We start from the raw sequence: 13,971 nt of genomic DNA on the forward strand, positions 1-13,971 counted from the left end.
CAGTAGATGGCAGTGTTGGTTCTTTTCCCTCAGTGACAGAAGTATTTTCCAAATTTTTATCAGAACTAAAAGCCACAATCTTATCTTCACAAATGAAAATTAACATAGAATTTACTTGGCTAGGATATATGAATTTACTGATTTCACTCTGTATATTTAAAACTTAATCAAATTGCTTTACTTCTTCCAATAGGTTTTATTTATATTTGACTTCTTGACTAGAAAAATTAACTTGTTGACAAAGTGACCCTATAAGTGTTGTATTTTTACTAGTTGAGATACAGAACCCTAAAAACTGATGGTACACAAAGGCACAACTTGTGTTGCAAAGCACAGGTATATCGCTAGCCATTCCTATTTCTCTGTTTGTCCTTACCATTTCAAACAATTTCCTGTCACTTCCAATATAAATGTTTAATCCAGAGTTTCATTACATTTTATTAGTCTCATAATCTTCTTGGGGAAGTAGCTGTTGAAGACTGATAGAAACCAATCGATAAATTCCAGAATAAGATTTTCACTCTGCAGCGGAGTGTGCGCTGATATGAAACTTCCTGGCAGATTAAAACTGTGTGCCAGACCAAGACTCGAACTCGGGACCATTGCCTTTCACAGGCAAGTGCTCTAGCAACTGAGCTACCCAAGCACGACTCACGCCCCATCCACACAGCTTCACAACTGCCAGTATCTCATATCCTACCTTACAAAATTTACAGAAGCTCCCCTGCGATCCTTGCAGAACTAGCACTCCTGAAAGAAAGGATAGTGCGGAGTCATGGCTTAGCCACAGCCTGCGGGATGTTTCCAGAATGAGATTTTCACTCTGCAGGTCTGCAGAAAATCTAGTATACTATGGCTGTAATATCAAGTCACAGCTGGAATCAGCCCAGTCATACAAATACCTGGGTTCAACACTTTGTAGGGATATGAAATGGAATCACTGTGTAGGCTCTGTTGTGATTAAAGCAGGTGATAGACTTCAATTTATTGGTAGAACACTGGGAAAGTGTAATCAGTCTACATAGGAGACTGCTTAAAAATCACTCACGCAACTAGTTCTAGAACATTGCTTAAGTACTTGGGACCCATACAAAATAAGACTAACAGAGGGTATTGAATGTATACAGAGCAGGGCAGTATGGTTGTTGGTCATAAGTTTGTTTGATCAGTGGGAGAGAATCACAGAGATTCTTAAGAAACTGAACTAGCAGGCTCTTTAAGATAGATATAGATTATCCCTATGTATTGCTCACATAGGGGCCATGAGGACAAAATTAGAATAACTACAGCATGCACAGAGGTTTTCAAGAATCATTCTTCCCTCACTCTGTATGTGAACAGAATAAGTGGTACAATGGAACATAACTTCTGCCATGCACTTTGCAGTGGTTTGCAGAGTATGGATGTACATGTAGATGTAGGTAAACTTATATATCACCTACAAAAATGTTGACAATTACTGTATTGCTTTCTGGTGTAGTTCCAGTGGGAAAATTAACAACAGAACTAATGTTGTACATGTTAAGTAACATTTCTGAAAGATGTCTTTTGTCTGGGTATTTTAGAAATTAATGTTAAATTCTCTACATTCACCATTTGCTTTTTTCTGTCTGCTTGTTGACATAATACTAAGTCTTTAAGAATATATGGAAGTTTACCGGTAGCAGCAATTTACCATCACAGGTTTCCAATTACTGATCCAAGCAGAAACTACTGGTTTCAGTAGATTTGAAATTGCTCATATTTTGCACATACAAGGCAATCCTCCTTTTGCCACACTTTCCCTATAGAAATAAGTTGCTAATTTATAGTCTTCTATATTTTAACACATGGGTTCCTGGATTTACAGTGTCCTGAGACAAAAATAATCCACCAACTTCTTTGTGACATTCTGGAGCATTAACTTTGTGTTTTTAGTTTTCTAACATTATGATGCATCATGTAAAGCTATTCAAAGAAGTTTGTTTTGTGAGTGACAATTTATCAAAATCTCTTTTAAAGCACTCACTGAGTGAGGTATTTAGACAAAAAAGGCTTACCTCTCATACCTGTAATCACAGAAAATCTACCACTAGTCACTAGTGAAGTTTTCTTGAAAAAAACAAGAATGCAAAAACCATAGAATTTAAATCCTTGAAAAACTGATATCAATGTTTTGTATCTTTCAGTTTTCCTTATGGAAAATATGTACTATCACAAGTAAATTAACTTAGTCAATGAAATATTTAAAATATAAGATTGAGTTTCTGTAATAATCATGGTACATTTTATTTAGGAAATATGTGAGAAAATTGTGCACCTTTAAAAACAGAACAATGTTCCAAAAGCTGCTTAGTTTTATGTTTACTTGTTCATCTTCTCATAAAATTAAGTTCGTTCTGAAATTTGAGAATGCACTGAGATTTGTTGTTGCCACTACCACGGAATGATTGGCACTGTGTCTACACCAGTACTCTGTGACATGTTACCCAAATACTAAGGTGCAACTTCAGACTAATGTACATTTTTTATCATCTGTATGTTTTCACAAAGGATTATGGTACCAGCACAAATTCCAAATTAAGAAAAAAAATTGAATTTGCCAGCAACACATGGTTGAACATGTCTATGCTGGGTCTAAGTTTATTTTTGAAGTCTTACATCTTGATTAGTGGAACACGACTTGTTTTTAAGTGTTCTATAAGGAATTTATTTGTTTAATGAACAACATGTTTATGGACTGAAACTTGGGATTTGAACCCTTTAAAAGTTTAAAAAACATTCCATCATCCGTGAAATTGTAGTGACAGGTGTTTTTTGTGCAAGTTTGGAGGGAAGATGTTGTTACAAGTGATATTTATTAATGAAGAAAATTATTGGTAGACTATTTTTGTCTCTTTAGGTGGGAACATTTTACAAGAAATTGGCAAAAGAAAAGTGAACAAATTCAATGAAGGAAAACATACTCTTTTATCACAGCAATGAACTGCTGCCAGCCATGGTCATGGCTAAAACCATCAAACAGCATTATAGACTACCAAGTCTTCTAGCCTATCTAGTGGACTTGCCCAAAAACTCTTGTGGAAAAAAATAGGACATAACAATCAAAGGACATTCACACATTGACACATCAAATGAAGAAATCATGGCAAAACAGCTCATGTTTTGGAGCAAATCAACAGACCTTTCTTATTAATTCTAAGATCTTAAACAGGAAAGAAAAAGTCAGTGTGAAGTATTTTCTGTTAAAAACAGATTATACTGAAAAATCTGAGATACGCAGTTCACTTAAGAGTAACTGATTTTACAGTCATCTTTTGGTTGTGAAGCTAATGAACCATGTATGAATAACTTCCAGAGTTCTGTTCAGCTTACTACATGATTACACGACACAAGACACTATGCAAATAGCACTGTACGAGAAACTGGAGATACAAAACCTACAGTCAGTGTGCACTGTCATGAACGTGGCTACCTACTGTAGCTCCTCCAGCATTATCACTTCATATTCTTATATAACTGAACAGTTCCACTATTTACTGAAGTAACAGAAACCTGGCCTTCACTTTCATTTCTCTATGCACAAATTCATCAGTATCAGAAATCGAGACCAGTTTACCTCTCAAGATAATCTCTTGAGATTATTTTACAAGACTGTATGCATTGTGCACACAATTCTGCATAGTGAAAGTAGAGAGTTCCAATTTTACATGCTTCCTTAGTCTTTGATAACTAGCAATTCTTTAATTTGTAGGGGGCAGCTTTCCAGTCCAGGCAAACAGGGGTACAAAACTATTTTCAGCATCCCTGCTCTCTCTTGAATGAGGGGTCTCTGCTCTTACTGGAGATCACCAATCATCAAACTGCTGGTAGGTTGTAGCAGCAAGTCAGGTTGTGACATACTGGAATACCTCAGTTGATGTCCACTAAAGGCAAAGATTTATATATGAATCCTAGTCAAGTACGTACCAAAAAGTCTATTATTTTCATTTAAAATATTAGCAGTAGCTGGGATGCTAACTACTAAGATCATGATGATATAATGCTCTCTCACCTTTTTCTATTCCTAGAAGTTCAAAATTGTTATGCCTTTTATTGAGTATATTCCTATATTAGTTCAGACTGGAGAGCTTTAAAAATATTTTGTATGATTTAAATACGTGTATTACATTAACAATCAATCAAACGAGTATTGGTATGTTATGTACCTCACATCCTTCTCTTTCACACCAATACTTCATGACAATATGACGTTTTTCAATAATATACTCTTTTCCTTATTTCCAATTACATTCACTGCTACAAACTGTTCCACTACAATTCTACCACATCCTTATATATCAGCTATTAGAGCATGTACCATATGAAACATGCCTTTATTTTGTGCTACATGCAATAGGCTATACTTCAAAACAAATATCTTTAGCAGCATAATTGAACTTTCACATGACATTTCTTGCTTTAAGTACAATAGTACCTGAGATTCATAGCTGTGTACCAAGGAATCCCTTGTTTCGAGTTCCCCTTCGAGCTCAGCAATGCGGTCCTCAGCAAGCCGCAGTTTTGATTTTTGTTCTTGTGCTTCTGTTTCTAAACTGTGGTTATTACTTTCCAGAGCTTCTGCTTCCAGGCTGAGGCCACGGAATTGTTCCAACATTTCGGAACGCTCCCGTTCCTGAAAATTAAAAGCAGCATGCTAAAGATGTGATACCAAATAATTCATATTCATTTTGAATGAAAGAATACATGACAGTGGTATAATATTCTACAGACCGATTTTTGGCTGTTATACCATAATCAAGTACAAGGATAAATACACAGCTCTGAGAGATTTTAAAATAGTGCAACTATAGAATACCTCAGTTGGTTTCCAATGATGGCAATGGCTGATCTCTCATTAATTACTAAAACAAGTGGAATTATTTAAGTAAAAATGTGATTTAAAAATATTTAGGACAAATGAAATAGGTGAGCCATTAAATAATGAACTACATGAAAAATTACAAAATGGTTCCAAGAAGGAAAATAAGTTGAACAATATATAGCAAAATTTCATGACATGTTCCCAGAGGGTGACTGAACGAGATAAACTTCTCCTTAAAAGGCCCAATATTACAGACAAATGCAATTTAACACATGAGACTAAACGGGTTAATTAAATGTTGGGCTCCATAAGGTTCCCTTTCTGTGCAGCGACTGTGGAATATAAAATTATAAAGACTGTAGCAACCAGTCGCGGAACTGTAATTATACATAGAAAAATTTTCAGTTGACAAATGAGACTGTAATAATGCAAATAAAGGAAAAAATGTAGCATATGAGTAACAGGGGTCACTGATAAAGTGGTCTGGATGAAATTATTAGCAGTATCTTTAGTCAGAAATGGTGAGTAAGTGAACTGTGTCTGATTGTTTAGTACTAAGCTTTGGCAAGGGCTGTACTTCTAGTAATCTCCATTATTTCGAGGTGATTCATCTTCCTTCTATTTTGGATGCTATGTAAGATTTCATGTGGGCCTTCTTGAAGTAGGTACTCTGCAAAAACAGAGTCTCCATTTCTAAGTCACCAACTTCTATGGTTTTCCTTCGAGTGGGTGGATATTTGACTTGCCAGATGGGCCTATTTAGAATCTATCAAAATTAAAAATGATTTTCTATAATTCACTCTTTTCCAAAGTTAAAGTAGTGTCTTTACCACTGGGAAAAAAAGTGTCCGTCAGTGTCGCGCACATAAAATTACGTTTTAAAGGTCATGGATTTAAACACTCTGGCCACATTCACAGACACTTTGCTAAATGTGAACTGTGCACCATTTATTCAGGTCTGAGATGGAGGGTCAAATACAGGGTGCAGAAGAGAGAGAGAAGACCTGTTATTTTTGTTTTTTTATGCACTATGAAGTCCACCATGGCAGGGGTATAGCCATTGCTTAATGCACTTTGTTTGACTGTGCTTAACTCAGTTTAGAAGTTTTCATAACACTCTTGGAAATGGATATTATGTGAAGTATCACTGAATGAAAGGCAGCATGGTTCTGGGTGACAGGGTGTTGAGAATCGGCAGGTATTACATTGTCAGTAGTGGTAGGCTTCCTGTAAATCTTGGAAGTGTAAATGTGATCATGAATATTTAAGGACTAAATAATTTATGGAGTTACCCCAAATCTGAATTGTGAATTTGATAGTGTTGAGCTTAGAATTTAGCTGCTTGAGGAACATTTGAATTTGTCTGGTAATACCTGCCCACAAGCTTGACACATCATCAACATACCTAAACCAGTATCCAATATTGGAAGTGTGTGGGTTATTTTCCAAAAAACATTTTTCAAAATTGTCCATAAGATTTCTGCTAGGACTGTACTGATGGCAATCTCACAATTAGACACTAATTGTTTGTATATATTTAATCAATGAAAAGCCCAGGATGGAATAACAACATTATGAAAAGGATAGATTGCTACTCAGCACATAAAGGAGGCATTGAGTCACAGAGAAGCAAAATGAAAAACACTGCTGAACATTTAAGCTTTCAGACAAAAAAAGTCCTCCTTACAGAACAGGAAACACACATTCACTCAGGGACAACTCTCACACATATGGCACTGGGAATTGCAGACTGCGACTGTGTCTGACACAAGCCTTAATCTGCTGGGAGGGGTGGTTGAGGTAAGGAAGTGGCAAGGGGTGGAGATGGGGAGAAACAGCAATGTAAGGGTGTGGGAAGATGGTGTGCTGCCTGGGGGAATGTGCAGGGATGTGGTGGGGACAGGATGGACTACCAGGTGCACACACTGGGACACTGTGTTGACCTTGGCCACTAGCAGCCCATCCCATCCCTATGACATCCTTGCTTATACCCACAGGTAGCACAGTATCTTCCCCCTCCTCCCCCTAACCCTACCTCTACTGGCCCAATGCTGCCAACTTACTCCCACAACCCATCCCAGCAGATTGCTAATCAGATCAGAAGCATTCATAGTGAGCAGTCAGGCCCCAGTGCTTGGAGATAGTGCCATTCGAAGTGTGTTCAAAAAGTAATGAAAATTTTTGTTTTTCTGAAAGCATCCTGAACGGTGTTTCCATGCTGTAATTTTTGATCAGAATTCAATAATGTCGAAACAAACTTCGCTGCTACACATTTCATGTCAAAAACATCCAAAGAAATTGCTTGACATGAGATAAAGGATAAGCCAACATCATCAGCAACTTCTCTGATGGTGATTCAGCAATTTTCCAGAACCATTTTCTTTACTTCTTCAACAATGTCATCTGTGATTGAGGTTCTAGGTTGTCCAGGGAGGTGGTTATCTTCAATGTCTTCTCGGCCCTCTTTGAAATGTTTATACCACGTGTAAAATCTTGTATTACTCATAGTCGATTTACCAAAAGCCACAGTCAACATTTCAAATGTGGTGCAGCACTTTATTTCATATTTCAAGCAAAATTTAATGTATAAAATCTGCGAGATTAAAAAATTTCTTTAACTTTTTGATCACACCTCCTATGTGTGTGAGCAATGCTTGTGTGAATGTGTGTGTGTGTGTGTGTGTGTGTGTGTGTGTGTGTGTGTGTGTGTGTGTGTGTGTGTATTTTGGAAGGATGATTTTTTAAACTGGAAGCTTAACTGTTTACCATTCTGCAGCAGTGTGCCTGTCTGCAACTCAACACTTCCTCTATATCTAAAAGCTTAAATGTTTAGCAGTCTGTTGCATTGTGCCTGTCTGTGACTAAATGCTTGCTATATGTAGAGAGTAGCGATCTATCCCTTTCATACTATTGCTTGTATATCTTGCCACAGAAATGGAAATAATTTTGTGTAATAAATTAAGAACTACAACACATACTTTCATAAAATGTACTGCTGTTGTATAGTTAATTTTAGAATTTCTCTAGTCAGAAGTAAAAACAAGGATATCTCTTTCATCAAGAAAGTATGTAATGTAGAATTAGAGCAATACAACACTTGCAAATTATTGTTCGAAAAAATTTTACATCATCATTTTAAAATTATGTAACTGGAGTTTAGCATCAGCTTTGAATGTGCTTTATAAGGGTGTATCACAATTAATGGCATAAACACATACAGCTGAATGAATACGACATTAGAAGCAAAAAACTGTCAGTATGGGCTCTGAAACGCATACCTTAAGAGCTAGGAGCATTACTTCATCTTCGATACTGTAAGACTGCAAGCTCTTTGCTTTCCATATTCGGTTGAACGGATGAAGATACAGCTACAGTTTTTGGAAACACTTCCAATTTCGGTACAGTCTTTCACTTGAAAACTATGAATGGGGATAATGTGTGTACATCTACTGTGGAAGCAAGCAGAATGGTCATTCGCTGTTTTTCCCCCCCTGATGTAAGAACATTTATGCCTTTCTTTTTATTTGGCATCAACTGTTTAATTTGATGGCATGTCTAAATATATGGGAGTTTGGTCAGCATTGCCTACCTGACCACGAAGTTATTGCTTTTCTGTGAGCCACCTAATTATGAAGTGCTGAAATTCTCCAAGTTTTTCATAATTTTTCGACAGCTTCTGTGCAACCGAAGTTTGTCTCCGAAGTGAAAAGCCCCAGCGCTTCATAAACAGATCAGTCCAGCTGTGACTAGCCTCAAAAATTTTTGATTTTTTGCTCTCTAGAAATTTCATGTGCCTTAATTTTTAAAATTTCAGCCTTCACACGCAGGAGTTTCTGAGCTGTTCCTTAACAAATTCATTTAAAATCACTTCTAGTGCATGATATCGGCCACACTTTGGCCCACTAAATGCTTTCCTGCTACTTGAACACTCAAATAATTTGCCTTGGCTCTGAGCACTATGGGACTTAACGTCTATGGTCATCAGTCAATAATTTGTCTCTCTGCAGTAGCCATCACCTGATGTTGCTCTCATCAATCCCGTTTCACAGACCTGCAGCATAATTGGAACTTTGTTCCACAAAAGTAATAACTCTCCTCTTGAATTTGGCACTATAATGCACTTCACAATATTCCACGAAGCAATAGGTGCCGCTACGTGAAATCTTAATGAGTCCCAGCGTATCAACTGATGCAACAATCTTTGCCTTGTGCATTGTTGGTATATTTTTGTAAAAAAAATTATTTTTGTTGCTATGAATATTTGAAAGGCTGCTACATTTGAAGATGAACAATACGGAATTTACATTGTCTTCATTGGATAATGTACGAAAATGAAAATGCAGTGGTCGAAATTCAGGGCGGAGAAAAAAGCTCGTCTTCCAGCTTTTTCTAAAATGTATTTACTGATGCAGAGGTTTTGGCGCCAGTATTTATCTTTGTGCCTGCAAAGCATGCCTGTGTACGACTACATATATTCGATGGCAGAAGTTAGTTGTGCCAGCACCTACCAACATTTTTCAGAGCTTCCGCTTACTTTGCACTTGATTCTAAACTGCAGGTGGGTTTTTGGATTACAAAAACCGGAAAAAAGTGCGTCTTACATTCGAGTAAATATGATATTGAACGACTCATTGGGATTTCGAGTCTGACAATGCAGACACTTCTTCAGTAATTCACGCAGACACTTCTTCAGTAATTCACGATTTGCCAGGTGTCTGTAAATAGGTTTTATGATATCCATGACTGCTGCTGGGATAGAATGTTTATGGCTGTATGAACTGTTTGAGTACTGGGCATTGTGGTAATTGCACCATGAATCAGGTCCAAGAGGGGAAAGATGGTGTACTGGTTTTTCATCAGTTGACAGCCTGCAGAAGAAGGTAACCCATACCGCCTACTTCATTTTCAACAAATCATTAGAATTATTTCTAATGCCCAACCCATAATACTGCTGTAGTACATCAATCATTTTGTCTGTCAGTCTGCCTCTTACCATCAGAAAGTTTCTTGTCTCTTTAATTTTATTTCAACTTCCTCAACCTGGTGTCCATCCTATTCTGGATATGAACAATACAAACATGTGATTTAACCTTTAAAACACAGCAATTAAAATTAACAATTTTATTAGATCTTGAAGTAATGCATGTAAAAAATTTTCTAGCAACTTGGTGTATACAATGACAAGCCATAACAACAGCTGCACCTGAAGATGACAAGCAGCTGCCTCACAAAATATTTTGCAGTTTAGACAATTTGATCTGATGCTACACTTGAGAACCTTTCAAGTATCTCTTGACAAATCAAAACAACACATGAACTGTAGAACTCTACCCCCTGAGAGTTCAATGCTCTCTGTCTCTGTTGTATGAATATAATTATGCACTGTGCACAATCCATATAATAAAACTTCATTTTCAAGAGACCATTCACTTCAGAAATTCATTTTTCATTTTATATCGCTCTATCTCCTCTGAAAATCAGAAACATTGTTCCCTTTGACCTCACCTGTCTTCCTCCAAAATGACAAGCTTTATTCATAAAATTTGTTCACAATGATCAACTGTACTGGGACTTGCATTTCTTGAAAGTAAGTAGTGGTCTACTGATCATGATTTACTCACTGAAAAGTTGCTACAACATGACACTGTCATTCTGCTGATGACCCAACAAGATTTTATCAGTGAAATTTGACATAAAACCTGTATTCACATACAATGTCAAAGTTAGTTTCCTTAGTGTGTGGTTAATGTAATCATTTAATTACAACTGATATTCATTTGGATTACTGGAAATTTTATACATTACATTCATGAATTTTATATCCATTAATTAAACGGAAATATTCACAATTATTTTCTTTTAAAATATAACACGCTTCCATCACATTAACAAATACATTATGATTTTTTATTACCTTTAAATCATTTACTTCCTGTCATTCAAACACAGACACAAAGTTGCAAAAGGACCTCTTATTTCATGCAGAAATAAGTGATCATTTCAAACAATATGACACTCTTTACAAACTTTTGAGGGGGATGGGAGGGTTGGTGTCAAACGTTTGAGAGAAACAGGATCAAAGATTTTCCATGATCAAAGGGAGGGAAGACTGGAAAGTTCACACAAATCTGCTCATTGTGATGGAGAAAAACCACATGCTTTTTATATTTAAGAAGACAAGAAACTAATTAAGTACGAGTTGTCTACCTTCCTTGCAAGCATGTCTTCAATCCTTTTGATCTCCTTGACATAGTCCTGAAGCTGTCTCTTTAGCGTATCTGCCTCGTCACGAGCTGCAACCAGTTCTCTGTTTGCAATATTGCAGTCTTTTGTCACAGAGGCCAAGTCGTCTTGCAGGCGCCTATAAACAAGAAGTGGCGTATGTAAGTTTACACCTTCTAAACTGACTAAACTATGAATTTTTACTGCATTTACTATTTACTACATTTATTTTTTAATTATTCCTGAGCTTAATATTTAGAACTAAAAAAAGAGAAATCATATAAGGGAAGCTTTTAAAGAAGTCACTTACGACAGGGCTGAGGAAGAGAGTGTATAGGAAACAGAAAATAATCACTGAGATATACTGGCAATGAGTGTCACACTAGACATAAGGAAATAGTGTCGGAGATGAGACAGTAGTTTCAATCGTAATTCTTAATTCTTTCCTGTGACAACAGTTTCCATGCTATAGAGGGTGACCCACCTCCCCTCCTCTCTCTCTCTCTCTCTCTCTCTCTCTCTCTCTCTCTCTCACACACACACACACACACACACACACACACACACACACACACACACACACACACGTGTGATGGGTGAAAAATGAACAGTAATTTTCTTACAATTATTACATTTGTAACTAGTGTGGTACCACAGAGTAATTACCCTCAGTGGAACAAAAGAAACAAAATGTCTAATGTTGTGTGTATGTCTTAGCATAGGACTTTGTTACCACCAATGATTACAAATATTGTCACTGTCATCATCATCCTCATCATCATCCTCATTGTCATCACAGTCATGGTCGTCATCATCATCATCATCATGGGAAATAGTTGTTGCTGTATAACTCAGCATATGTAGGAGGGCATGAAACAATGATCCATAGGGTCATTCCTTTTGCATGGAAATTATACATCTGTCATGGTTTCCTACTCAAACTATATCTACTCAAAGCCTTACACAGATACTAGCAATTTGCTGATGAGAATTTAAAAACATCCTGTATATTACCACTTAGTACTCTCAAGAGACAAATGAGTATGTCAAGTCTACAAGACATTTCATGTTCACTCCTCTACTAAAGAATACATATTCATACAAGCACATTAAATGTGAGCATTCATCTTCAGCTAATATTAAATTAAAAAGTAGCCCACCTGTTCTCTCGAAGCAAGCCATCCCTTGCTCTTTCTGCAGCTTCCAGTTCTGACCGAATAGTATTAACCTCTCTTTCAGCAGCTCGCACCAGAGCGTCACGAGCTGCTGTCTCATCCAGTGAGATGCTACAACAAACAAGTCACTGTACATTAAACATATGTGGAAACTGAGACCCAGTACATTTCAATACACAAATATCATTTACAGGGAACTGAAGAAGTAGAGATGTATAGGTATATAACACGTAAAATAAAACCATCTGACACTCTTATTCTGAACATGGCAGAAATTGTTAGATAGTACAATATAATAAATACCATGTTTCCTGTAATTCTGTTGTGAAGTGTGTGAGATAACAAGACACTGTGTTGACATTCTGCTTCTAGCTCACCATTAATACTGAAAATTTCATGGTTAAACCAATAGAACATGTTGAAAACAATTTCTGACTTTTCATTAATATTGAGAATTTCATGGCTAAACCACTAACATGTTGATAATTATTTATAGATGAGCTGACAGATAATGCAGAATGAAACAAGAATGGCTCTCACCTTTAGCACATGTAGCTTGCCAATACTGTCTTCAAATGAAAAGTAATAAGTACTTAGATGAAATGTTTTGCAGTTGTAGGGGTTTAGTGGGGTATGGGACTGTTATCTGATGATTGTCACCTAATGGGTGGGGTTTAGTAGCTGTATAGCATCTTACAAGTGTTTAGTTATCTGGAGAGAATGGCAGAAGGCTGCAAAGTTTTGTGTGTGTGGGTGGGGGAGTGGGGGCACTAAGTTTAATATTTTTATTTCCGAACATCAATATGATTTGTAATAGTATCATTAAATATCGAGGTGCAATATCATAAAACAAATTACAACCTTAACCTAACTGCAGTGTGAATTCCAGATGTGTATTGGACTTTTTTACTTATTTTGAAACAGAAAAGATTTTTAGTCTGGTTGCCCCAATTTGCATAGAAAACTGAAATTCAGTGGCACATGTATTTTCCCCAAATGAATTGCTGCCGAGATATAGTTATAATTACAAGAGGGATACTCATGTTGCATCTGAAATATCACCTGCATCACTGATTAATAACATATAAACTGATGCTTGAATAATGCAGCCATAACATTAATATATTTAATAAAAATCAGTGTCAAATAGTTTCCACATGACTTTTACAGTCAACTGAAGGGAGTAAAGAAAATCCCTTAGATATGTCCTCATTTCAGAACAATGAATTAAGAAGGCCCTATTTAAAAGGGATCAAAGGAGAAATGCTCCTCTTTGAAAATGCATTGAGGGTCAGTCAAACAAAAGTGGAAACACCTCTTCAAATATCATGCTGATAGGCTAGTTGTCTGACTCAAATGACTGGCAGTGCTGCTGCTGTTGAAGTCCTGTGCCATCACCCCCCCCCCCCCCCTCTCTCTCTCTCTCTCTCTCTCTCTCTCTATTTCAGTAAAGTAATTGCTTTTATAAGCCAAAGTGTTATTTTTATCTACTATGTGCTCCCTTTTTATGCTCCAATGATTGCGACTGTCCATGGGTGCAATTTCACACTGTGTACAATACCCACAAGATGCCTGTAAGAAGCATACAAGAGTTGCAACATTTACTTCTGATTATGAAAACAAAAACAATTCAAAAACACCAAAGAAAAATTATGAAATTATGCAGTTCCTGTATTAAGAAAATTCCCTCAATGATGCATAGATGACTTTGACTATCTGAATACATTTGAT

General features: G+C 36.6%; 1 protein-coding gene across 2 annotated transcripts in view; it reads right to left on the reverse strand.

Annotated features, from left to right (window-relative positions):
* LOC126281309 (centrosomal protein of 135 kDa) overlaps window positions 1–13,971 on the reverse strand; it is a 355,520-nt gene that overhangs the window by 29,458 nt on the left and 312,091 nt on the right. For both annotated transcript variants that reach the window (XM_049980149.1, XM_049980148.1), the window contains exons 17-19: window positions 12,226–12,351; window positions 11,051–11,204; window positions 4,457–4,654 (exon numbers count right to left, since the gene is read on the reverse strand). In XM_049980149.1, coding sequence (XP_049836106.1) covers window positions 4,457–4,654; window positions 11,051–11,204; window positions 12,226–12,351 — 478 coding nt within the window. The remainder of the gene's footprint in view (window positions 1–4,456; window positions 4,655–11,050; window positions 11,205–12,225; window positions 12,352–13,971) is intronic.

The sequence above is a fragment of the Schistocerca gregaria genome, chromosome 7 (genome assembly GCF_023897955.1).
Source record: "Schistocerca gregaria isolate iqSchGreg1 chromosome 7, iqSchGreg1.2, whole genome shotgun sequence".
Taxonomy (NCBI): Eukaryota; Metazoa; Arthropoda; class Insecta; order Orthoptera; family Acrididae; genus Schistocerca; species Schistocerca gregaria.